The 26,576-nt window shown below is 38.2% G+C and overlaps 1 protein-coding gene across 4 annotated transcripts in view; it reads left to right on the forward strand.

The window, feature by feature from the left end:
• TTC8 (tetratricopeptide repeat domain 8) overlaps positions 1-26,576 on the forward strand; it is a 58,536-nt gene that overhangs the window by 2,155 nt on the left and 29,805 nt on the right. For 2 of the 4 annotated variants that reach the window (XM_047863844.1, XM_047863842.1), the window contains exons 2-7: positions 9,325-9,354; positions 14,656-14,776; positions 16,121-16,184; positions 16,292-16,451; positions 16,652-16,741; positions 18,839-18,883. In XM_047863844.1, coding sequence (XP_047719800.1) covers positions 9,325-9,354; positions 14,656-14,776; positions 16,121-16,184; positions 16,292-16,451; positions 16,652-16,741; positions 18,839-18,883 — 510 coding nt within the window. The remainder of the gene's footprint in view (positions 1-9,324; positions 9,355-14,655; positions 14,777-16,120; positions 16,185-16,291; positions 16,452-16,651; positions 16,742-18,838; positions 18,884-26,576) is intronic. The other 2 variants (XM_047863845.1, XM_047863843.1) reach the window with 1 other exon arrangement.

The raw sequence follows: 26,576 nt of genomic DNA on the forward strand, positions 1-26,576 counted from the left end.
TTTAATCCTCATCCCTCTTAGGAAATTGGTACTGTTTCACCCGTTTTACAGATTAAGTGCACTGGGGCACAGGGTTAAGTAATTTGTCCAAAGTTACAAAGCTGATAAATCCATTTGCTTTGTCCATACTGTGCTCCCTCTTTGGCCCTGATGTAGCCTAATATTTCAAAGCTGTGTGTTTCTCAACTTTTCCCAGTACATTTTCCCATCTACTGTGCCTTTTTCAAGATTTTAGCTAAATGGTAAAGAATTTTAACATACTTGTGGATTAAAGGCTTTAGAAAGTCCTGAAGGAAGGTGACCTATCTAATTTTGATAAAGACAGCATTCTGAAACTTACTTGATCCCTGGTGCCTTCGGGGTGGGGGGCGGATGGGGGAGACAGAGAGATAGATTTCTCCCTTATTATTTTGGAGAGATGCCATTTTGGAAAGTGCATGGTCAAAGCAGAAGTGTTTTCATTAATGGTGAAGATGGGGCCATAGAGGGACCTTGCTCCTTTTTATCTAGGAAGAGTAAGATAAACAGATTTAGGGCTTTGCAGTCTCCTGAATTAGCAGCTAAATAAGGTAAGGGCTTGTGTCTTTTTACTTGGTTTCTTGTACAGCTGTCATTAGGCCTTATTGGCCCTCTTGAAAGATTAAAGACTTATTACAAGGCATGTTTGGTAGAACCGTGATTTTGATAATGATAATGAAGAAAAAAAGACACAGGTTTATATTGGGAAATTCTGCTGTTGTCATTGGTTAACCATTTGACATGGTTAAGATCATTAGGGCAGTCGATTTTGTTAGGTCCTGGCCCATTCTATTGTCCTATTTGCTGTGGATTTGAAATAATCGTCCGTAATGTGATACATAATTAATGTCTACTGCCATAAACATTAAAAAAATGTTATGCTTTATTACTATTTTCTTGTTATGAGCAGGGGTTGTTAATGGGTTTGATGTAAATATCAGAGTAGGCTTAGGAGAATGAGTACCAGATCTAGAAGAAATTTATGATACTCCTTTCCTTTCTAATCCTTTTTATTTGTTTTGCTGAGGTAGTTTATTTAAGTAGGAACTATATATATATTGGCAGAACAATGAGCAGTATTTCATTGGGAATAGAAGTTTAACTTGATATTACCTTATCAAACTGGGCTTTAAAAATTTTTAAGTTTTATTTATTTATCTTGAGAGAGAGCATGAGCAGGGAAGAGGCAGAGAGAGGAAGAGAGAGAATCCCAAGCAGGCTCCACGAACTCATGAACCGTGAGATCATGACCCAAGCCAAAATCAAGAGTCCGAAGCTTTTAACCAACTGAGCCCCCCAGGCACCCCACCAAACTGGGCTTTTGATAGCTGGATAGGGCTGCTGAAAAGTTTGTAGGGTTCACTTATGTGTTAGTTATTTTTTGACCCAGCCTTTAAACACTGTTTTTTCTTTTTTTTTTTTTTTTCAACGTTTATTTATTTTTGGGACAGAGAGAGACAGAGCATGAGCGGGGGAGGGGCAGAGAGAGAGGGAGACACAGAATCGGAAACAGGCTCCAGGCTCTGAGCCGTCAGCCCAGAGCCCGACGCGGGGCTCGAACTCACGGACCGCGAGATCGTGACCTGGCTGAAGTCAGACGCTTAACCGACTGCGCCACCCAGGCGCCCCTAAACACTGTTTTTTCACTGTGTGCTTTTCCTTTTTAATTAGGTAATTTTTAATTTATAAATTTGAATATAGTTCACACCATGTTACCTTAGTTTCAGGTGTACAACATAGTGATTCAACTTCTCTGTACTATGCTGTGGTCACCCCAAGTGTAGCTGCCATCCGTCACCATACCATGCTATTACAATATCACTGATCATAAACCCTATGCTGTACCTTTTATTCCCATGACTTATTCATTTCATAACTGGAAGCCTGTATCTCTGGCTCCCCTTCGCCCATTTTGCCCATCCCTCTCCAACCCTCCCCTCTGGCAACCATCAGTTTATTCTCTATATTTGGGTCCCTTTCTGCTTTTTGTTTTGTCTTTTAGATTCCACATATAACTGAAATCATATGGTATTTGTCTTTTCCTGTCTGACTTATTTCACTTAGCATAACACCCTCTAAGATCCATCCATGTTGTTGCAAATGGCAAGATCTAATTTTTATGGCTGCATAATATTCCATTGTACATATATCCCATATCTTCCTTTTCCATTCATCTATCTATATGGTTGCTTCCATATCATGGGTATTGTAAATAATGCTGCAGTAAATACAGCAGTGCATCTGTCTTTTCAAATTAGTATTTTCATTTTCTCTGGGTAAAGACCTGGTAGTGGAATTACTGGATCATATGGTATTTCTATTTTTAATTTTTTGAGGAACCTCTATAATGTTTTCCACAGTGGCTGCACCAACTTACATTCCTACCAACACTACATGAGAGTTGACCTTTGTGTCCCTCCACTCCCATCCTTAATTCTCAGCCCCATAGGTTCCTAAACATATATTTACCTTTTCAAGTAAATGTAATTGCATTATGGACATTCTTAATTCATTTCTTGATTTGAGGGCCAGTTTTTTTTTTTTTTTAATCAATTAAGGAAATTCTTCCTGGATTCCTCTAGGAGAGTCTTCCTTCCTTCCTTTCCTTCCTTCCTTCCTTCTTTCCTTTCTTTCTTTTTTCCTTTTTCCCACTGAGATTTCTTTATGCAGTTTATCAGAAATATATACATTGAATTCTTTCAGAATTAAAAGCTTTTAATTGATTTTAACAAATTGGGAAGAGATATGAAAAAAATGTATTTCTTCATATTTATTTATTCTTTATCTGTTAGATGTTAAAAATGAACAATGAAATATTCTTCCCTTTATTTTTTTAAATTTTTAAAAAATTTTTTTTTAAACGTTTTATTTATTTTTGAGACAGAGAGAGACAGAGCATGAACGGGGGAGGGGCAGAGAGAGGGGGAGACACAGAATCGGAAGCAGGCCCCAGGCTCTGAGCCATCAGCCCAGAGCCTGACGCGGGGCTCGAACTCACGGACTGCGAGATCGTGACCTGAGCTGAAGTCGGACGCTCAACCGACTGAGCCACCCAGGCGCCCCTATTTTTTAAATTTTTAAAAAAAAATATTTATTATTCTTGAGAGAGAGAGAGAGAGACAGAGAGACAGAGCATGAGCAGGAGAGAGTCAGAGAGAGGGAGACACAGAATCTGAAGCAGGCTCCAGGCTCTGAGCTGTCAGCGCAGAGCCCGACACGGGGCTCGAACCCACAAACCGTGAGACCATGACCTGAGCCGAAGTTGGATGCTTAACCAATTAAGCCACCCAGGTGCCCCTTCCCTTTAGTTTTTAAAGTTGATTTATTTTGAGAGAGAGAGAGAGAGCGAGAGCAGGGGAGGGGCTAAGAGGGAGGGAGAGAGAGAATCCCAAGCAGGCTCTGCACTGTCAGCACAGAGCCCAACTTGGGGCTTGATCCCATGAACCTAAGATCATGACCTGAGCCAAAATCAAGCCCAAACCACTGGGCCACCCAGGCGCCCCCAGGAAGGCATTTCTGATAGTAATTTTGTTATTGGGATTTCTTGTGATGCTGTCTTTGTTTCAGTGGAGGAAGGTAATTGACGGAGAGACTACCAATCTATGAAAAGCTAACAGAAATGTGATCAGAGCAGAAGCAGATGGATTTTTTGAGGCTTCAACATTTTAGAGTACTTTTCCCCCACAACTTCCGATTACCATTCCTGTGCCACCAAACTGATTTTAGTACAAATGAATGACTCTGAAGCAGTTCCTGGACACATGGAAGAGCAAGGAAATTAAAATATATTTTTCTGAGGGCCAAATGGATTCATTTTTGCTTTTTTTTTCTCCTGCCGCTAAAACAAAAATAGCTTAAAAAAATTTTTTTTTAACGTTTATTTATTTTTGAGAGAGAGACACTGAATGTGAGTGGGGGAGGGGCAGAGAGAGAGGAGACACAGAATCCGAAGCAGGCTCCAGGCTCTGAGCTGTCGGCACAGAGCCTGACGCGGGGCTTGACTCACTAACAGCTAGATCATGGCCGGAGCCTAAGTCAGAAGCTTGACCAACTGAGCCACCCAGATGCCCCAAATAGCTTTTGTTTTAGATGTTGTTTTTCACTTTTGGTTTTGCTTATTTTTGTGCCAGGTGAGGAGAGCCTCTCTAAAGTGATTTGTTATTTGTTAATCTTTCTTTAAGTTGGTCCACAGAGCTTCCCAAAAAACCTCTTTTGGTTCTGATATATCAACCTTTTGAGATAAGTACACCTCTGAGACTATGTCTTCTACATTTATTTCTCCTGTAAGAGATACAATTTTGGTATAGTATCATCAAAAATACTTAGGTTGTGCTTTGTACTTTCCATTAGGACATCTGGATTTTATTTAATTTTGATTCTTGCCAAAGTCAGGGTAGTCAGGTTGGCCAGAGAGGTATGATATACAATGAAATAGCATGTTTCTTTAGAGTCATACATTTTTATTTGGACACAAAGAGACTTAAGGATAGGTTGTTGACTGTAATAATATGGTATTTGGTAATGTGGAAAGGTTCTTGAAGAAGATGGATTGTAAACTGTTTTTCCCAGATTCAGAATAGTGAGACTTAAAAGGGCAGGGTGTCTAACCATGAAGGACATTTAAGATTCTGATCTCTTGAGAATATAGAGAAAGATAACTGGTTAATTTATTGTAGCTTCCCTGTTTGATAAAATACAGCACGAACAAGAAGTTCATCGAGAGACATTGTCTTTTTTCAAAATGTTCTTTAAATCACGATTGAAAAAGTGCTTATAAGTTGTAAGATATAAAAGGGAGAAAGGCAAAATGGTCTTCCACACAGCAATGTGACCTAGAGGGAATGCTTGCTTTTACAGCTCATGTCCATCATCCCGATTAGTTGCTTAATCTGATTACTGTTCCTTGTGTTCCATATGTCAGATACATGGCTTTAAAACCAGCCCCAATTTTTTTTTAGCTCCATTATAATTAAACAGTTCATAAAACGTGCAGGTTTTTCAGGCAGTGAGGTTTTTAAGACAATATGCTTTTATTAATGGAGTAGATTTCTGATAGATTTTCAAGTTACGAAAATCAGTGATTCTGGGAGTGGGAGCGGGGGCTATATATCAGAACAGGAAGAATTCACATTCTCCTCCCCAGTCTCTACTTATAATGAGATATGTTACAGAGAGGAAGGGGTTATTATTGTAAATGATTTGAAGATGGAGAAAAGGCTGAAAGCCACTGGCTTAAGGGAAAGACATGGAACCAGGGATCCCTAGTGAGCTCTGTGTTATTAGTTGATTGAGACAATGATCTGGTGCTCTAAGCAAAACAAACAAACAAATCTTTCTGTGTGATTATCTAATTTAGTTCCTCTTTGGGGCCATGGAGACTAAGCCAGACTTAATCTTTTGATGCTATATGGAGTTCATTTTATGAATTTGTATTCCTGCTGAATTACACAAATGACATTCCTACTTGGCTGCTTGGTTGGTCCTTGGATTCTCCCTAAACCTTCTGATATCCATCAATTTCTGTGTTCTCTTTCATTGTTTTCCTTCGTGTGACTGCTAACTTCTGAATAATGTCTCAGAAGTTTCAGGGCCAAGCTGGGTCAGACTCACGAGCCAGAGTAAGTAATGGTGGCAATTAAGAAGTCACATTCAGAATTATCTAGAGATTTGATACCCTGAAGTAATAGCAACGACCTAAGAGTAAGCCTTACCCTGGGGAGGAAGGAAGGAAGTAAACTGATGTGAATTGAAGTTGATGCTAATGAGCATTTGTTGGTTCCAGGCTGTGTCACTCCACTCTGTCCCCTTACTCACTTGCTTTGAAGGAGAGTCAAAAGGTAGTTTTAATTTGATGAGACACAAGTGGGAGTTAGTTCTGGGTTTGGGAAAGGGAAGTAATAGAGAGTGTGGGGCTTTTCTGGTCATTATAGAAATGGTTTTATAAAGAAATTGTGCAACTGATATTTCTTATTGAAAGTGCTACCACCTTACACTTCACTAATTATGATAGCATATGGGGAAGGCCTCAAAACTATGAAATATTCTTAAAAATACAAGGTTTATTTATTTTATTTATTTATTTTTTAAAGTTTATTTATTTTTGAGAGAGAGAGAGACAGAGCACTAGTGGGGGAGGGGCAGAGAAAGAGAAGGCGAGAGAGACATACACACACAGAATCCAAAGCAGGCTCCAGGCTCCTAGCTGTCAGCACAGAACCCGACGCAGGGCTCAAACTCATGAGCCATGAGATCATGACCTGAGCCGAAGTCAGACACTTAACTGACTGAGCCACCCAGGCGCGCCCCCCCCCCCCCCCCCGCAAGGTTTATTTTTAAAACTATGCTATGAAGTAGACACTATTTGCTCCAATTCGAGAGGAGCACTAGGTTATAGAGGTTGTGTGACTCATTCAAGGTCACGTAGCTAAGTGGCTCCCTGAGGATCAAGCCCAGCCCTTCTGACTCCAGGGTATTTTGTACCCAACTACTTTGTACTCAACTCTGTCGATACCCATGGAAATGATTTGCTAGACCAAATGAACCTAACTTGCCGTTCCCTATTTGGTTGGATTAATTTAAATAACAGACTATAGTTGAGAGACCCAAAGGTGAAAGTCTCAGTGCTTTAAAAAAAAAAAAAAAAAAAAAAGGTTTTGCCCTATCTCTAAATTAAAACATCCCAACTCTTCCTTCTTAATCCTGCTACTCCTGATGGATTTCCAGGCCAGTCATATGCAGCCTTGGTCTGGCACACCCTACAGCAGTCTGTTTTCATGCCTTGCTATGATCTCACATACTCAGCAAAGTGCGGGCTCTCGATGCAGAGTGTCTGGGTTCAAATACTGCCTGTACACTTTGACTTCAGAGTTTTCTCCTCTGTAAAATGGGGATGATAATACACCTACCTCAAAGGGTTGTTGTGAGGGTTAAGCTCATTAATGTACGGTAAGTGATCAAAAATGTTAGCTGCTATTGTCTCTGTATAGCTAGAGATATTTACATGTAGGATTCTGGCATTGATCTTTTTCTGAAAAGATTGTTGGTAATCTGGAAAGTGTCTGTGAGGAAAGTGTTCAGTGAAATTGATAAAACGATGCTGAACAGGGGCGTCTGGGTGGCTCAGTCGATTAAGCATCCGACTCTCGATTTCAGCTCAGGTCATGATCTCTCTGCCAGTTCAAGCCCTGCGTCAGGGTCTGTGCTGACAGTGCAGAGTCTGCTTGGGATTCTCTCTCTCCCTCTCTTTCTACTCCTCCCATGCTCAAGCTCTCTCTAAATAAACATTAAAAAAAAAATGATGATGAATATAGATCACTGGCACTCAGTAATTTCTGGAATAATATCTTTCTTTTTCTCTGACACCCTTCTTATCTCCCTTATTGTTTTTCTCCTCTCCATCTAAGTCGTCTATAACTGGTCTATAAGTTGAATATAGCATTTCATACATTGTATTGGCATTTATTTAATTATGTGCATTCCCCACAGAATGTTTTCAGCACCTAGCAGGGTGCAGGAATGTCCGGGGAAGCTTGTGGAACTAACGTGATCGTGATCTCGGCCTCACTTCCTGTTTGGGCCTTGTCTCCATCTTCCATCTGCACAACCTCACCTGTCTTTATACTTGCCCATCTTCTCTGACCTTCTCACCTCACCTGCGTGGTGTGGCAAATCACAGATGTGTTCCTGTGGGGCAGAAGAACCAGATAGAGCACGAAGGCCTTCCTCAGTGATCAGAACACTGAGGCTGAGCTGCCGTTTGACTTTGGGAAGCATCTTCCTGTCCTTGGCAGAATGACAGGCCTCTAGCTTTTCCTGCCTATTAGAGGCTTCCAGCCCTTGTGTGTCTTGTTTTCCTTTTCAAGTATTGTCTGCAGTCACCATGGGTAAACTTCTTTTTTCCCTGTGTGGAACTTATCTTCTATCTCTCCTACACTTGATGCTTCAATCCTGCCTTATTATCTTGAACTCATGTTTTAATCTCCTAGATGCACTGGCAAGGAAGAGCCTGGCTTCTTTGTGTGACCTTGAGCAAATTACATGACATCTCTGAATTTGTTTCCTTATCTGTCAAATGGATAACACCTGCCTCCCTCCGGTGGTTGTTATGAGACTCAAGTGAGATAATGGGTCATACAGACATGTATATAAATAAACAGAAGAAGGAATAGAAAGGGTTACTCCTCTGTCATCTCATTGCCTGTGTCGGTGTGTTTCTTTAATTATGGACTGTGGGTTCTAGGCAATCTGTGCTTTTCCAGATCTTCCTGATGCACGCTGGAATTGAAAACCTCCAACTGCCATGTATTCTTAGTTGCTGTTTTGTGTTTGGTTCAGCTGCTTGCCGAATATTCTCTAAATCCCACCCTCCAGGGCCTTTGCTTTTGTAGCCTAGCTTCATCTTTGCTTCTCGTGTTCCTACCGTGTATCGTGCTATAGAAATTGCTTATCCTTGCATGGTGACCAGATGGCTTCAACATTGCTTGCACACATAATATATTCTTTAAAAAATATTTTGAGTATTCTCCTTGGGTTTTAGAGCTGTAGAAAGCAAGGCTAGGAAGGATTTTTTCCCCCCTTTCCCTTTTTTCTTAGTAGCTTCCCTAATAAAACATGCTGCCAGTTAAGTGTTCAGCACAGATTGCTAACTGTAGATATAGAAGTATAGATTATTTCGTAAATAAATTTGTTACAAGTCTGACTTTACCCCAGTGGATTTCTATTTAATTTGGACAGGAAAAAACCCTGAGTTTGTTAGCACCTGACACTAATATATATGACATAGTCTATTCATACACATTTCTCGGAGCACGTTACAGTTGGAATTACTTTTTTATATCTTCAGCTGCTAATCCCATTTATGTGGAGTAGAAAGATTTATAGTATGTTGTGGATTTTCTTCCTCCTCCCCAAGTGATTAAAGTCTGAATGCTTTAACCACCATGAATATAAGGAAGTGTTTCCTTGGTATAGCTGTAAAATTGTTTTTAATTTCTGAGATTTTGTGTCTTCATTAAACAAGTAGTTAAGATAACTTCTCTGTGCTTTAAATGAGGTTCGAGTAATTAGAATTTTCTGATCATAGCAAATTCAGCACTCTTCAGTGTATATTAGTTACACAGTAATACCAATATTAGTATTATTATATGCAGAACTCTTGAGTACTTGTGGAGAAAGATTAAAGTTGATATTTGGATTTTTATTCAATGAGTTTGAGTCCGTCTACAAATACTTAATTCATCACTAAGACTTTTTATTTTAGAAACTGTATTTCCTAAAAATGTTTACTACCTTCTTAATGCTTTCCAGGAACCGGATCCTGAATTGCCAGTGACTCAGGTAAAGGGTTAGCTGCAACTGTTAGTTTAGAGAATACAATAATTCCTATTGCTTACTCGTTCCTATAGATTAGAAAACCTGCTGCATATCTATTAATGCTTTTATGAAATCAGCCTTCTCTACCATTCTGTAGAGTATTCTATTTCCAATATTTTTTTTGTAGAGTATTTTTTTTTATGTATTCTGTTTCCAATATTTTTGTGTCTATGGGTGAGTAGTCTTGTAGTCTTAAGACTTGAAATGACCAATGTTGACCAGAAAGATGAGAAAAATAGAGAAGGAAGCAAGGGAAACCAGGAGCTTAGGAATGGGGCCAAGAAGTCAGCAGAGCCCCAAATGTCTGAAAAGATTGTGATGGACAGGATGGTATATCTTGAGTAAAGAGTAGGCTCACCCTGCCTGGGAAGGGCTCGATTTTAGAGCGAGGTGCCTGCCACCGTGAAGAAGACAGGAGGAGACACTGGCCAGATAGCCTTGTCTACCAAACTATCTTGGTTAGAGATGGGAGGTGGCCAGAGAGACCTGCTAACTGGAGAAGACGCAGTGAATGAGTCTGGAGAGAGCCCAAGGAGAGGAAGTGTGGTTAGGGGGACACGTGGGCCAGTGAAGCTTTTAACACAAGGGAGTTTCCAGTAAGTCTGGGAATAAGAACGGATGAGAGTGCTATAAATCACCCTAAATACTGCCAGGTGTTGGCCCTGCCACATGAGAGAGAATGCTAACAGTGGTTTTCAGTAAATAAACAATTTGAACCTCATATGTGGTTCCTATGAGTAATCATTCGACCTTTTCCAAGAGAGCAGAATACAAAGTACTGTGATGGAGGCCTGTGTAGTATTATCAAGCAGGCACCGTAAATAGGTTAAAATGAAGCACTCTGTTCTTGAAAAGGATTTTAAAGGAATTTGTCTGCAGTGTTCGTAATTTTGATTTCCAAATTGATAGATGGTACTAAACTATTTTTTGCGTAATATATGCACAATTCGTTTGAGAAGGACCTAAATTATAAATAGGGTAAGTAATGTGCTTTTTCTTTTCAGTGATTTTGGAAGGTTTTGTTAAAATTAACGTTTATTTATTTTTGAGAGAGAGAGAGTGTGAGTGAAGGCAGGGGAGGCGCAGAGAGAGGGAGACACAGAAGCTGAAACAGGCTCCAGGCTCCAAGCTGTCAGCACAGAGCCCGTTGCGGGACTCGAACTCACAAACTGTGAGATCATGACCTGAGCTGAAGTCGAATGCTTAACCAACTAAGCCACCCAGGTGCCCTGGTTTTGTTAAAATTAAATTAAAATGTCAATAATTTACATTGTTGTTATGGTTTTAAAACTGTAAATGGCATTTGAAAGTTTCAAACCGTGCAGGGACTTCATGAAGGACCTGTATTTAGTATTACTTTCTTGTTCTGTTACTGTAGACTTAATTATCTATCACTATCTGGATAGTGATCTAAAAGAATAAAAAGGGAACAAGGCTGATGGGATTCTTTTGAACTCATTATTCATACATTTTGCCTTCCTCTTTTGCACGACTTCAAAATAAATGAGGCTTGACAATAACAATTCAATATTTTGTGCTAAGTTTTCATTTTCGTAGAGTAGGCAGAGTGTCAGATGTTACACCGATTCTTATGATGGCTCGCTCAGGTTAGACAGACTGTTCCTTGGTAGCTTTATTCTACTAATAATCTAGCAAAATTGTTTCTTTTACGTCTTAAACTCTTGGCCTCCAATTCTGTATTAAAAGGAATGAGACAATTTCAACATGTTTTGCTCAGTCAGTAGACTTTTTCACTTTTCGTATGTTTATTTTCATAACTAAAATTGAATCAACCTCACCAAAGGTAGTACAAGTAAGGCATTATTTTCCTTTCCTTTCCATCATTGCCTCAAGAATAATGTCCTGTAGACCACCTCAGTAGGTGAATGAGATGGGATTATGTTTTACAGATAAAGAACGATATAATTGACTCACATGCTTTTCCCTTTAAAAAAGTTCCTGCACTTCTGTGATTTTTGTTGATTTCACAGTACTTTCCAATATATAGGCATTCAAATATATTTACATAAACTGCATGACCCTGTCATGTAGTAACAACTTAAACATATTTAATAAAACCAATTTGTATTTTTTATTTAGATTCAAGGACCAGTTTGGGATCATCCCATTGTGCCTTGTTATGCATTTTAATGTAATCGCTGATTAGTTTTGAACTTTTTGAAAAACTTAAACAGGATTTTAGGGCTGTAAAACATACTTGGCTTGTTTCCAAAATAAAATTAAAAAAAAATTTTTTTAAAGCCAAAGCCCCATCTGCTGTTTTCATTAAAATCTCAAGAATTGTTCACATTGCCAAGAGCAGTTCTTTGAATACAATCTGATGTTTAAGCAAGCAGCGATATGTGATTTTCAAGGTCATTTGTGTTAGGACAAGAGGAAAGTCAGGAAGATTAGTATTCTCAAAAAATGATGAAATTTAAAATGAAATAATAGTTTAAGTAGATTTTATTATAGATCTTTAAATATAAAAGATTCCCACCACGATTTCTACTTCTGAAGAATTAAATTTTAGAAACTGAAATATAGATCCATTTACCTTTTTGAAAAAGTGAAATCTTATAGAATAACCTTTTAAAAAAGATGTTCCTATTTGGCTTCTGAAGCATTTATTCATTTGGTGGTGAGGGAAAAGTAGATTTACTTTCTTTTCTTTTACTTAGCCTAATATTAAAAAAATTTGCACCTCCGTAATATCTGAGAGGTTAGTAGGAGGCTGGATGTCAGGAAGAATGATGGAGTTAACTATGAGATAACGGTATGTACATGCTAATTATTAAAAAGATATGTGCAGGGATAGTTAATACCCAGCCATATAGGTGATATGATAATAATAAAAAGTTGACTTTTAGAAGGTCGATTTAACTAGGATTCCAAGTTGGAGTTTTAAAGTTTCATTAGCTCATCATCAGGATAAAAGTCCCTACACCTCACTGGAGCATACAGGGTCCCTCAACTGCCCTTTGCCTTTTTTCTCTAGCTTCTTCTCTGACTGCTGCCTCAGCTGAACCTGATTCTTCAACCGTACTCAACTGTTTTGGAGTTACAAAGCATGCCTTGAGCCCTCAAGCTAGCCTGCCCTTGTCCCGTTCTCTTTGCCTAATACATGCTTTCCCGTCTTTGCCACTAGCAAACTCTTTTCTCCTACCCTTCCTCTACTCCCAGGCAGCTGGGTGCCTCTCTCTGTACTCCCATAGCATGCTCCAGACTTTTATCACTGCGCTTTCCCTACAACACCGAAATTTGTGTAAGCTAGTTGAGCCGTGGCTTACTTCTCTCTGTCCCCAGGACCTGGCATGCCATAGGTGCTCCCTAGTAATATGGGAGTGAACCAGTGGCGCCCATATCCTGCTTTACTGTTTCAAAGAAAATGCTGCAATCCTTCCTGTCCACCAGCATGCTGAGCAAGGAATGCCCTTTAGAGAAATGAAAGCTGTCAGATCCTTGCAGGGCAGTATGAGCTGTGGAGACTCAAGATAAATCAGGATTACTTATTTCCATCTTTGAAGTTAAATTAAACCATGAGTTGAAGCCAGAGATGACTTCCCTGACCCCTGAGCAGAGTTATAAAGATCTGCCGACCTTCCTGATCTTTGATGAATGAAACCTCCAATTGTTTCCACGCTTTAGTGGCTCTTACAGTTAGATGCAGTTATGACTGGAATTTATCTATCTATTTATTTATTTATTTAATTTAACAAATGAATTCTTTGATTCCATATTCTGCTTATTCAATTGTGTTGAATCCACACAGTTGAAACATTTTAAGTTATCTGAATCCAGTAAATCTCACCCAGGAAAGTAGAAGCTAAAAAACCCAATCATCTAACCAAATATAATTTCATTTTAGGAACCTACGGCTATGAAGGCAGCCTTTTTTTATTCCCATTAAAGTGAAAGCATGAAGAATTTTCCTTTTCCTTAAGAACTTTTGTCTAATGCATGCATTCCAGTTATTTTAGCCCACAAAAGGATCTCTACTTTTTAATTCCTATAAAACTATTGTCTATACCACACACCTGCCACCTATCATGCCCTGCTTTGCCTTGTCAATTAATTCAGTAGGTGATGTGTTCAGGGAAATTAGGATCCAAGTTTTAATCTTCTCATGCTTCCTCTTCAGAACCTAGCCCAATGCTATGTAACTAGGAAGTGCTCCGTAGGTATGGACCGACTGACTGAATGCATCTTGGGTTCTTTACGCGAGGACTTTTTGGAACTCTGTAGCTTTCGTCTGTTCCTCTCTGTCTGTTCCTCCTTCAGCCGGCTTCACAGCCGGTTCCCTAGTATGGTGAGCCCTACCCTGCCTCCCACCAAACTTCCCTCGCTGCTGCTTCCTCTGCACTATAGAGTATCAGGTCTGTGCTGCTGCTCAAGGACACCGAGCTTTCTTGTTCTCTGCTTCTGTTCTGTAGTGAAGCAGAAAGGTAAACATTTCTGATAAAGCTGTTTTAAATGTTGAGCAAGATATTTAATGGTGCACACCTTGACATCTAATTTCTCAAGGTAGAGTGAAGTTGATATTTTCCAGATTCCTTAATTACCTTTTCCATTCCCCGCCCCCCCCCCCCCCCCCCCCCCACTTTCTAGCAGGTTTTCTACTGGCTAGATCACAAAGCAGCCAAGACTGTGTTGATTAGCTTCTTGGGAATTGGGAGAAATTGCTCTTAGTTCAATTCAACATTTTTGGAATACCTATTATGTGCAAAAACCATAGGTGTTATGGAAAATTCAGAACTGAACAAGGTAAAAAGGCTTGTGTTTTGGGGAAGGGAGCTATCCTATGCTTGATTATTACAGTGTTTCTCGAATATGTGAGTACATTTGATGGAAGTGTAAAGAGAATGCTCTGTGAGAAAGACAAGAGGAAAGTAGGTTTAGAACTAAACCATCAGGGAGGTCTTCACGAGAGACTTTGGTCCTGAAGGAGGAAGGCAAAAAGAGCACTGTGGTCAGAGCTTTCTTGATTGATTTTTGAATTATTATTCCAGTAAAATTTTCTCTGAAGTTCTTCTTTTACTTACAAAAAGGCATGTTAGAAGACTACTAGGTAATTGATCTAATGGGCATTTCTTGATTATTAATGACCTTGCCTTGTATTAGTTTCTTGAAATAGCTCTTTAAATTAGCATAATGTATTAAACGGTAAACATGCATAATAAAATTTAGACGATAATAAATCTTCTATAGGCTAGGCAGTACTTCTAATACTACGTAATGTGTGCTTTATTTTATCCATGTTTATAGGCAGCTTGGATTTTGAAGGCACGGGCACTCACTGAAATGGTATATGTAGATGAAATTGACGTAGATCAGGAAGGAATTGCAGAAATGATGCTGGATGAAAATGCTATTGCTCAAGTTCCACGTAAGTATTGGTTTTTCACTTAAGTAAATGAAATGCCATTAGGAGGAAGAATACTACATGTGTATAAAATAAACACAAGACATTATATACATGAAAAAAACACTGCTTCAGGTTAATGGTCTCTATCCTGTCATATAGTACAAAGACTTTCCTTCCACAATTCAATTACACTGTCTTAAACTTAAGATGTGGGATTGCTGTATAAAACAATTTTTCAGTACAAGCTATATTATGCATTTAAACAGATTTTATATTTAAAATGGATTCTAGCTGAACTGCTTATCTAATATAACAGAAAATTGTTTATCCGAGAGTCGAAACACAGGAAGCATCCAAACAACTCAAGTCTTTCTAAAAGGATTAAAAAAAAAAAAAAGGATCTTTGGACAACATCACTTCACTGTAATAATTGAAGGTGATTTGCTCTAATGCATGATATGAGGTGGTGGGGTAATACACTGGCCTGTGAATGCCCACTGGGATTGCCGCAGAGGCCCAGCCCCCCGCTTGCAGATGTGTTGGAGCAAATGGTATTTAGTGAGTACCGTAATGTATGGTGGTCTTGCTGGTATTTATTAGTTATAACTGTTGTCAGTCACTTTTATGTTTTGAAAAATAATAAATTAAAAATATTTTTTAATGTTCATTTTTGAGAGAGAGAGAGACAAAATGCAAGTAGGGGAGGGGCTGAGAGAGAGGGAGACAGAGTCTGAAGCAGGTTCCAAGCTCTAAGCTGTTAGCACACAGCCCGATTCGGGGCCCAAACCCACAAACTGCGAGATCGTGACCTGAAGTCGGACACTTCACTGATTGAGCTACCCAGGTGCCCCAAGATAATAACTGTTTTAAAGCTTCAAATGGAAATTGAGGGAAAAAAATACATATGGTTCATGCTAAAATTCCTTTTTCCCCCCCATCATTTTGTTCTTTTGGAGCTAAAATGTCTAAATTCTATATATTGTGGGTACATGATCTTTTGTTGGGAGAAGTTTGTATCAGAAATACACTATGAGCATAGAACCGTCTTTGGGTACTCTGGAGTCTGCCAGCCTTGAGTTTGAAACCCACCTCTATTAATAGGTTGACCTGTTTACTAAACCCTCTAAGCTTTTGCTAAATGGGTGAATATAGCCTACCTTACAGACTTAGTGTGAAGATTAAATGTAAGAACATAAAATACCATGATTTTTAATAAATATCAGTCTCAAACACCTTTCCCTAATATATTTCCTATTATTAACGTCTTTTTCACCAGGCCGGCACATTTCTGAAAATTACAACAGCTGACAGTTTTTACAGATTAATAACTAATCTATAAATTGAATTTGCCATCTCATGTCGTAGGCCCGGGAACATCCCTGAAACTGCCTGGAACTAATCAGACAGGAGGGCCTAGTCCAGCCATCAGGTATGTACTTCTGTTTCATACCTTCTGCCATTAAATACTGACCAGATTGTATGAGAATCTTCCCTTATTGATCTTCTTGGTATTTTCACAATGTATACTCTTCACAGGCCAATCACTCAAGCTGGAAGGCCCATTACAGGTTTCCTTAGACCCAGCACACAGAGCGGAAGGCCTGGCACTATGGAACAGGCCATCAGAACACCCAGAACTGCCTACACAGCTCGCCCAGTCACCAGCACAACTGGAAGATTTGTCAGGCTGGGAACGGTAAATTCTGTCAGCTTTACCCTGTCTTTGTATTACCAGAGTAGCTTGGTGTTACGTTATATCTTTTTTTTGCTGTTGTTATAGTGGAAAGTCACATGGCAGATTTTTTGAAGGTGGTTCTTTTTACTTATGCTCATTACACTCAATTTATATTTCCAGAGGGAGTTTCAGATTTCTTGTTCTGTCATTTTTCCCCATAGGCTTCCATGCTTACAAGTCCTGATGGACCTTTTATAAATTTATCTAGACTGAATTTAACAAAATATGCCCAGAAACCTAAATTGGCAAAGGTATGTACTTAAAATGATTTTATGTTATGAAGTAGTAATGTTAGATATGTTATCCTGATAACATTGTAGGAAATAAAAAAAATTTCTTTTGTGAAGGAAAGGCCATATCTTGCTTGAAATGGAAATGTTTAATTACTGTGTAAAATTTCTCTTAGTCTTTTGAGTTAAGAAAAGTCAATCAGAAATAAAGTATACAATACCATTGCATAGGAAATTGTAGTCACTTATAACAAAAAATAGTAATTGATAACAAACAAAGCAGACAAGCAGCATCATCTTCATGGAATGAAATTTAGAAGGTCATCTGTGTGTGTGTGTGTGTGTGTGTGTGTGTGTGTGTTTTCCTTTTCCCTCTTGGACTATTCTCAGAAAAATAATTTTCTATCCTTGTAGAATTTTATGACTGTCAAAAAGAAGAAGAAAAAAATATGTTCGTTTAATTACTAATTAGGCAAGCATCTCCATAAGCCATTGTCTGGCTTGAGTGATCCTCATTGAGAATTACCTTATTAATTCTAACTACTCAAAGATTAGATGCTCCTTTATGTTAAGGAGAAAGGGAGAGTGAAAGTAAGTGTGTGTATGTGTGAGAGTGAGAAAAAGAGAGACTGAGAGGGAAAGGTGGGGCCCGTGACCTTTCTAGTGTAAAAATAAACTTGAAGTTCAGCTTGGAATAATTCAGAGACATGAGCACTTAGCTGTTGCTGAAACTGGTCTAACCCTAGCTCAAGTTTTTAGCTGTAATGTCTGTGAATTCTATGCATCAGTGCTGAGCTCATTCTGAATCTGAATTCTAATGGCATTTAACATATTTACTAAATGTCAAACACAAGGTTATATAAGAATGGACATGAGCCATACAGACTTGAAATTAAAAGCTGAAAAACAAATGTCAGTTGATAGGGAATTAGCCTGTAATAATGCCTGTGATGTTTTAATTTCTCAGTTGACAGCAATCCTGTCAACTTCATTTAGCAAAATTGTAAAGCTATGTGTATTTCCCTTACCTTCACGAGAGTGAAATATTAACAGCAACTCATATGGAGTATCCAGTTCCCCTGCCCTTTTCGGCCATTTATTTGAGGTGGCTGGATGGCTGGTTGGTACCATTGCTGTTTTCTATTCAGGGAGTGTAGCCCATGGAGGCATCTCCCTCAAACTATGATGCTTCCAGGACAGACCTGGCCTGTTACTAGATTTAAACTGAATCAGATTTTGTGCTTTTTTATAGAAGTAATGCCAGGTTTTTTTTTCTGTCTTTGGTTTCCAATTTGCCTTTACTCATCAAGACTCATTTCTAGCATTGATTGCTTGAGTCTCTACTCCTTTCATAGCAACGGGAGCACAAGCTGTACTCTTGACTTTTCTTCTTTATCACCGAGCGAATGGAGGGTCAGGTATAGTTTTTAGAAGAAGGGCCTTGTCCTGATTTCTTTTTTCTTCCTTTGGTTGCCTCTTAAGTCTTCTTTGTTAATAACCTTGATACGCTAACCTCTTTGCAAGGGTACATTGATGGTTTTATGGACAAACATGATACCACTAAGAGGTAATTTGGTCAATGCTTATTTATCCAGATGAGCTGGGGGAAGTATTAAAATAATGGTTCTCAGACCTAGCTGCACATTAGAGTCATGTACACATCCCACTTTACACCTAAGATCTACTTTGTTTCAGAAGGAATTTCCGGATTTTTCCCATGTCTAAAGTGTCATTGTCATTATCATAATGACTGTATAACATGTGCAGAGTGTATAAAAAAATGGGCTGACTCTGTTTTAGGATAATCTCAGAGTTGGTCTTTTCATCTCTCTTTGTAGTAAAATAGTGTATATAATACAAAAAACCTTGTTCAGTTATTTCAGTTTTCCAGTTTGTAAAAACAAGAATCAAGTATAAATCACTGTATTTTAAAATGCTGATTATAACAAATGATGGATAGACCCTTTACTTATGAAGGCACGTTTAGTGTACCTGTTATTTTGGTTCAACCCAGCTGCTGTCAAAATGGTCTGAGTATATCCGTATCAGATATACCAATAGAGTGCTTTTGGTAAAATAAAATCTAATGTATTTTTGGCCTTTTTTTTTTCTTCATAGGCTTTGTTTGAATATATCTTTCATCATGAAAATGATGTTAAGACTGTAAGTTTTGAATTCATGCTCTTTTCTTTTATTGTAATTTTTCTGACTTTGGGGATTTCAATTCTGAAATGTTCTATTTCTTTTTTTTTTTTTCAACGTTTATTTATTTTTGGGACAGAGAGAGACAGAGCATGAACGGGGGAGGGGCAGAGAGAGAGGGAGACACAGAATCGGAAACAGGCTCCAGGCTCTGAGCCGTCAGCCCAGAGCCTGACGCGGGGCTTGAACTCACGGACCGCGAGATCGTGACCTGGCTGAAGTCGGACGCTTAACCAACTGCGCCACCCAGGCGCTCCTGAAATGTTCTATTTCTGACCTTATAAACAGATGGAATTATTAAAAATTGGAGCATTACTAATACTTTCAAATCCACTGTTATTTTCAATAGGAAAAGTTGTATAAATATATAAGAGGTAAGAACTGTGCCTGGTCCATAGACTACATAGATTTCCACTAAAAAGCAAGATATAGATAGTTGAGAATATTGTATAATGTGCTTTTGCTACAGTTTATTTTTTATACTAATAGCGTTATTGATCCATTTTTTTCTGTAGTCCATATAGTGAATTATAGGTTTATTAATATGTGTATTTCTGTTTTTTTGTAGCACGCCCCTTATCCCTCCTTTAACATTTTATGATAGAAAAATCCAAACCCACAAGTGCAGAGAATAATATAATGAGCCAGTATCACCCATCACCCAGCTTCAATAATACTTAAACATCTTTGTAGTCTCTTAACAGACTTTTAAGGTTATATGCATAGGACTTCTTCATTTATAAAAAGTTTTTTTTTTTTAACGTTTATTTATTTTAAGAGAGACAGAGCATGAGCAGGGAAGGGGCTGAGAGAGAGGAATACAGAGAATCCGAAGCAGGCTCCATGGTCCAAGCTGTCAGCACAGAGCCCAATGTGGGGCTCATGAACCATGAGATCATGACCTAAGCTGAAGTCAGACACTTAACTGAATGAGGCACCCAGGCGCCCCCTCACTTTTTACATGCTAATATGCAAATGACCAGTAACTTCACAAATTGTGTCAAATTGAACGTAGTTAATTCTGCAGTGTCTAATGATAGTACTTTCCCTCATTTTCTTATTAGTTTAGGGAAAAAGCTTTATATGCATATGTTAAATATTCAGGGAAATAAAAACGTTTTCCTCAGTTGTGTTTTCTGTGTGTCAACCACAATGCCATATACTAGGAAAACTAATTAAAATATATTTTTTCCTGACTCTATCAGGCATGCAGTCCAGCTGAGAAAATAAAATTGGCATAATGAGGCAATTAAAGAGGTACTTGCCAAGCTGTGAAACTGTCACCAGGTAGCAAAGGGAAAAAAAAAATTCAAAAGGGTGATATTAGTAAAGATCCACAAAGTAAGTCAAATTTTTGGGAAGGAGGGGAAATAAACGTAAAGAAAGGGTTAAAAACACGAGCAAGATATGGGGTGAGAAATAAATAGGCCATATACTAAGAAGTGGGAGCATCAGAAAGACATTTTTAAAGAAAGCAGTGGCAGAACTTGATGATAGATTTGGTGTGGAGGACAGAGGAAAGAAACATGTCAAATCTGCCTCCTAAAGATGCTACAAGAAGAATGATTGTTTTACTAACAGAAATGGGATAATTAGGGAAGGAAGTCAGTTTCTAAGGAAGCTGGGTAATTCACTTGAAGGCATTTGTAGTTTGAAACTATGACAGGCTATTCAAGTGCAGATACTTGCATGTGCTGGAAGATGTGGTACTAAATGTAGGTGAGAGCCTAGGCCCAATACACAGAATGTAGAAGTTGTCTGTGATGAGTGCTAGTGGACGTGGCCACGTAGGGAAGAGAGGAAGCTAAGGTTGGAGCAGAAATCATGCACATTTCTGTAAATAAGTCAGTACACGCCTTTTTCACTTCATGTAAAGCTGGTCAGAGTCACAGTATGACATGTAAAATCAGAGTTATACCGTCATTATAAAGAAACATCCAAACACCGTTCCTATTCATAAATGAGTCGATCTCTACATAACATAAAGCTGTATCTTGACTTTTGGAGGATTTATTTATTGAAGAGACCTTTGTTCTTTCATCCCCAAATTTCTGAGCCACTGTGGTGTGCCAGGCCCTGATCTAGCCCTGAGATTACAGAGTGAAGCAAGCAGACAAAAATCTCTGCTCTTTTGGAGGTTATATTCTGGTTGTGCAAGGAATAGAGATAATTAGCACATTTAGAAACGCGTAACATGTCATGGGATAGTAAGTACTACAGAAGTGAAAGAGCAGGGAAGCGAATACAGTGACGTGGGCGAAGATGCCATTTTGGATGGGGTGGGAGGTGGTCAGTGAAATCCACTCTGAAAAGACACTTAATTGGAGACCTGATGGCGGGGGGCAGACCGTGCAGTTCTGTGTAGGAAGAATATGTAAGTCAGAGAGAATAACCGCAAAAACCCTGAGTGGGAGCATGCGTGGGTTGTTCGAGGAGTAGGAAGGAGGCAAGGGTGGCTGTAGTGAGGTCTGTGAGGGGAGGAGTTGTAGACCATGGGTTCAGAAAGACAGATCGTATGCTGTTTGGAGATCACAGGGATGACGGCTTTGTCAATACATTCATCTCAAGGATGTCATTCTACATCTTGGCATTGATATAATGGCGTTGAGGAATAGGAGCTACAGTGAAATAAAATAGGATTTATTCTCTGCACTAACTGAACTTCTCTTCTAAAGATCCTAAGGATCTTACAGACTCTAAAGATTCTAACAGACTTTAACCTTTACATATGATGTATTATAGAATGCTTTCACAGTTCTTCATATTCATTGATTAAAAGCATTTGATCTTAGAGCAGCGACTTTCAAATTTTTTATTTAAACAGCACAAACCTTTTTCTTCAAACAAAATCTTATCCAGACCCTGCTGTAGAAAACAGACAAAAAGCAGGGCTGCGGGAGTTCAAGCAGAAGTAACAGACCAAGAATACACCCACTGGGCCACCTCCTTACTCTTCCACTCTCTGAGCTCCTGCCCCTCAAATCCTAGGGCTCTTAAGTAGTTCCTAAATCCAGCTGTTTCTGAATCACTTGGTGAATTTTATTTATTTTATTTATTAAAAAAGCTTTTTTTAACATTTGTTTATTTTTGAGAGAGAGAGACAGAGTGTGAGTAGGGAAGGGGCAGAAGAGAAACGGAGACACAGAATCAGAAGCAAGCTCCAGGCTCTGAGCAGTCAGCACAGAGTCTGATGCGGGACTTAAACTCATGGACCACAAGGTCGTCACCTGAGCTGAAGTCAGACGCTTAACCAGCTGACCCACCCAGGCACTGCTTACCTGGTGAATTTTAATGTCATGGATTTCTGGATCCCTGCTAGACTTCCTGAATCAGAATCCCCACGAGTATGTCTGGTCAATCTGTTGTTTGTAAAAGCTCCACAGGCAATGCTAGTTTTCAGCCAGGATTGGGGACTACTGCTGAAGAATATAGCTTGAAAGGTGATGATTAATAGAAGGCTGGGGGGGGCACCTGGGTGGCTCAGTCTGTTAAGCATCTGACATTGGCTCAGGTCATGATCTCGTGGTTTGTGAGTCCGAGCCCCGTGTCGGGCTCTGTGCTGACAGCTCAGAGCCTGGAGCCTGCTTTGGATTCTGTGTCTCCTCCTCTCTGTCTGTCCCCTGCTCATGCTGTGTGTGTGTCTCTCTCTCAAAAATAAATAAACATTTAAAAAATTAAAAATCGAAGGCTGGAATGCTAGGCCTCCTAGTGTAGGAAAATAGAGCTGGGAGCATGAACAGGACTTGAGGACCAGAGCTTGATATAACAAACAAATAGGAGGGTGTGTGTCTCCTAGCTCAATGAAGGAAGTCCATAAATTAAGAGAAAAAGCACAGCAAAAATGACTCTCAAATAGATCTCAGTAGCAAGGAAGTGATACAAACTACTGTTGAGAGCTGGAGTCCCCACTTACAAATTTTATATTTTTATTCTTTTTAAAAAATTTTTTAAAAAATATTTGTTTTTGAGAAAGAGAAAGAGCACAAACCAGGGATGGGCAGAGAGAGAGGAATACTCAGAATCCGAAGCAGGCTCCAGGCTCTGGGCTGTCAGCCCAGAGCCTGATGTGGGGCTTGAACCCACGAGCTGGGAGATTATGATCTGAGCAGAAGTTGAACGCTTAACCGACTGAGCCACCCAGGTGCCCCTGTATTTTTATTCTTAAGAACAGCAAAAGACTCAATACTCTAGAAACAAGCAACACTGAACTCAATTTTTTACTTTTTTGGAAACAGATCCTTATGCTTCATTAAACAACACTGTTGAGAAAATTTGTTTAAAGACTTTCTTTTAGACATTTGATTCGTGAAGAATGAAAAATAATTTAAACTAGCAAACAATAGAGACTAATGGATTCATATATATCTGATTCATATATATCTCAGTATATATTCATATACTGACATATATATCTTTGCACAGTGAACAGAAACAAAACCAAACAAATGTAAAAGGACAATAGAAAGATGAAATATGTACATAAGCATGATTTAAAAATGTTAGTGTTTGCTAAATAGGAAAAAGCTTATCTAAATTTGTTAGGAAATTTTTTGTGGAAATGGAAATGATCCAGTGACAGAAAATTGACATTAGAGAAAATGCCAGTAAACAAGCACACTAGAGATGCACTTTCTAACACAAAAAAGTAAGTTAAAGAATTTGGACTTTCAATTTCACATTTCTGAAATTTGAAAAAAAAAATGCTGGGAAAGAGTGGAGTAAATTGTTACCCTGATATAGATGATATTTTAAATGGTACAATAATTTGGAAAAGAGTGTGGTAATATAAAACAGAATAAGATAACATATTCCTATTGTGTATGTAATTTTAACTTTTTTTTTTTTTGTAATTTTAACTTCTTAAGAAATTTCACAAGTGCTCTATTTGCAGATGTTCATTGTAGCATTAGCTGTAGTAACTAAGCAATCCGGATTAACAACCTAAGTTACACTACACTGCATCCTAGCGTTTTATGCAGCCATTAAAAAAATCATAATTACAAAACTCGGGCAGAAACAGAAAAGTGTTGATAATGTTAAGCCCACAGAATATAACATTTAGTACGTATGTTAAATAGTTATTAGTCTAAATATATACTATAACATATGCTAGAAGGTATTACCAAAAAGAAAAAAAAAAGGAAATAAAAGTATTATAGAACTAAGGTGTGTTAATTCTACAGATATTTGTTAAATGCCTCCATGGTGCCAACGGTAAATTGAAAAGCTATACCTTGTGGCAGTAATGGAAAGTGTCCAGTTTTACCAAAACTTTATCCAATTTTTTCCAAAATTTTCAATAATGTTATAGCAACTTTTCATTTATAAGTTCAGCTATACATTAGGGGCAGTAATAAAATAAAATATTTGTAATTAATTATAGCCTGCTTGTTATTTTCATCTGCTTACCCTCAATACATAAATTTTATAGAACATGAAATTAAGAAATTTTTGTTTTTATTTTGTGAAAAGCACAAATTGTTGGTTCCTCTGTTTTCCTTTTTATTCATGAATTTATTGATTGGTTTATTTCTCGACTGGGTTATTCTTGAAACAAATAATTATTGGGTACTGTGACGGATGTGAGGAGGATCGAGCAGGACAGATGCCCCGTTTCTGTTTTCTTACTCTGTTATGGACTCATTGCATTATAGTTCTGCTATGGATCAGATTGTCCCATTAAGATGTCATTTTAGATTTTTATCACAAATGTTATTTTCTGAAAGGAAGAAGGATTTAGGTAATGAGCAGAAAGCATGCATTTTCATGCCTTTTTTCCACAAACTCTGTTTTATGACATTATCTGGAAAAAGAAAAGAGGAATTTTTTTTTTTTTAACATTCTTAAGAAATCAGAGGTGCTTTTATACTGGTTACTTTGGGTGGCCTCCAGATTTCTTTTTAAATAAACCATTTCACACAAACACGAACATACAATAGACAAATGAGGATAATGTGAAGTGGTACTTAAGAAAGAATGAAATTGATCTTCCCATAGAAAACTATATTTGTGTCTTTCCATTCTTAATGCTTTTTCCATTTGTGGGGGCAGTGTTGACAAAACTTAAGTGCCATGTGGGTGGTTGATTCTGTGTTTATCTGCAGACAAATATGGAGGATACTGGAGGTAAATATAGAGAATGTTATGAAGTAATAGCTAAATGATAAGAAGAAGCAAAGCTGACTTATAGAAAACCGTATTTCTGCCTCTGAGTTCTTAATAACTCCCTTCCCTCCTCGCTTGTGCCTTTTGGGGTGATATTGGCAGTATTGGCAAAATTAAAGTGGCATGTGGGTTGATTCTGGAATCTTTATTTCCATATGCTCTTTAATTTCATCATCCTGAAGTTGTGGCAACTATAACAATAGCTAAAGGATGACTGGTTTTTAAAAATATTAATGGTTGGAGCACTGTCACTTAGAAATACACTGGATGGGACGCCTTGGGGAGCTTAGTTAAGTGTCCAACTCTGGATTTTGTCTCAGGTCATGATCTCACGGTTGTGGGATCAAGCCCTGCCTCTGTGCTGACAGTGCAGAACCTGCTTGGGATCCTCCCTCTCTCCCTATACCCTTCTCTCTCTCTCTCTCTCTCTCTCTCTCTCTCTCTCTCTCTCTCTCTCAAAATAAATAAGCATTAAAAAAAAAAAAAAAAAAAGAAATACACTGTGATGCTCGGTTGGTTGTATTCACAAACGTTATGTAGCCTAGATCTGCCAAGGTCCCCTCTCCTGTGGACTTTTATAAACTTATGGCTTTTATATGACATTCTAGGCCTTTATGAATATCTGGATATTAGATTGATTTTTCAAAGATTCTTAAATGTTACATAGTCATTTATTTTGAAAAATTGAGAAAGACTTTAAAGAAATAAAGATCTGTCATCACTTTAACATTTTAAAATGTTAGTTTCTTTTAATTATAAATCTTACTACTATGAGTTTTGTTTGGCTCTTAAGTTATTTTCAGTATAAGTCAGAAATAAGGAATAGAATTAATTCAATGAACACATCATCCTTGAGTGCCTCTTAACAGCATAGCAACATATCAGAACCACAGAGATGTGTAAGAAGGGGTGCCTGTTCTCAGGGAACTTAAAGCCCATTTGAAATCGTCATGAATAGTTTTGTCTAGTGCAGCCTCAGTGTTCATTTGAGGAATGATCATTAAAATGTATATTTTTTACATTTTTATTCCATATCAATAAGTCATATTAATTTCCTTAATCGGTTGAGAACAAACACAGAGGTCTTACATAGGAAGACTTGTTTTAGGACCATAAACAAAATCAGCAGCCTGTAACAAGCACTAAATCTAACCTTGGGAAATTAGAATATGTAGCAAATTGAGAAAGACATATTTTTTCTGAAAAAATAGAAGGTCTTTTATATTAAACATGAGAGTGCATATGGTCTATCTGCTGGAAAAGTTCTTTATAAAGATTAAGTTAAAATTAACATGTTCAGATATTTACAATGCAGTCCCGAATTGAGCTGATTGAAAATATGTTTTTCAAGTATTTTGGGAGATAATCTAACTGAAGTTATAATTTTTCCCCATTTTTTGCTTCCACTTTTATTTCTGGCTTGGAGGAAAAAAGAAAAATAAGCATACGAGAGTAGCATGTGGCTTGTTTTTAATTCACATAGCTTTCA

The sequence above is a fragment of the Prionailurus viverrinus genome, chromosome B3 (genome assembly GCF_022837055.1).
Source record: "Prionailurus viverrinus isolate Anna chromosome B3, UM_Priviv_1.0, whole genome shotgun sequence".
Classification (NCBI taxonomy): domain Eukaryota; kingdom Metazoa; phylum Chordata; class Mammalia; order Carnivora; family Felidae; genus Prionailurus; species Prionailurus viverrinus.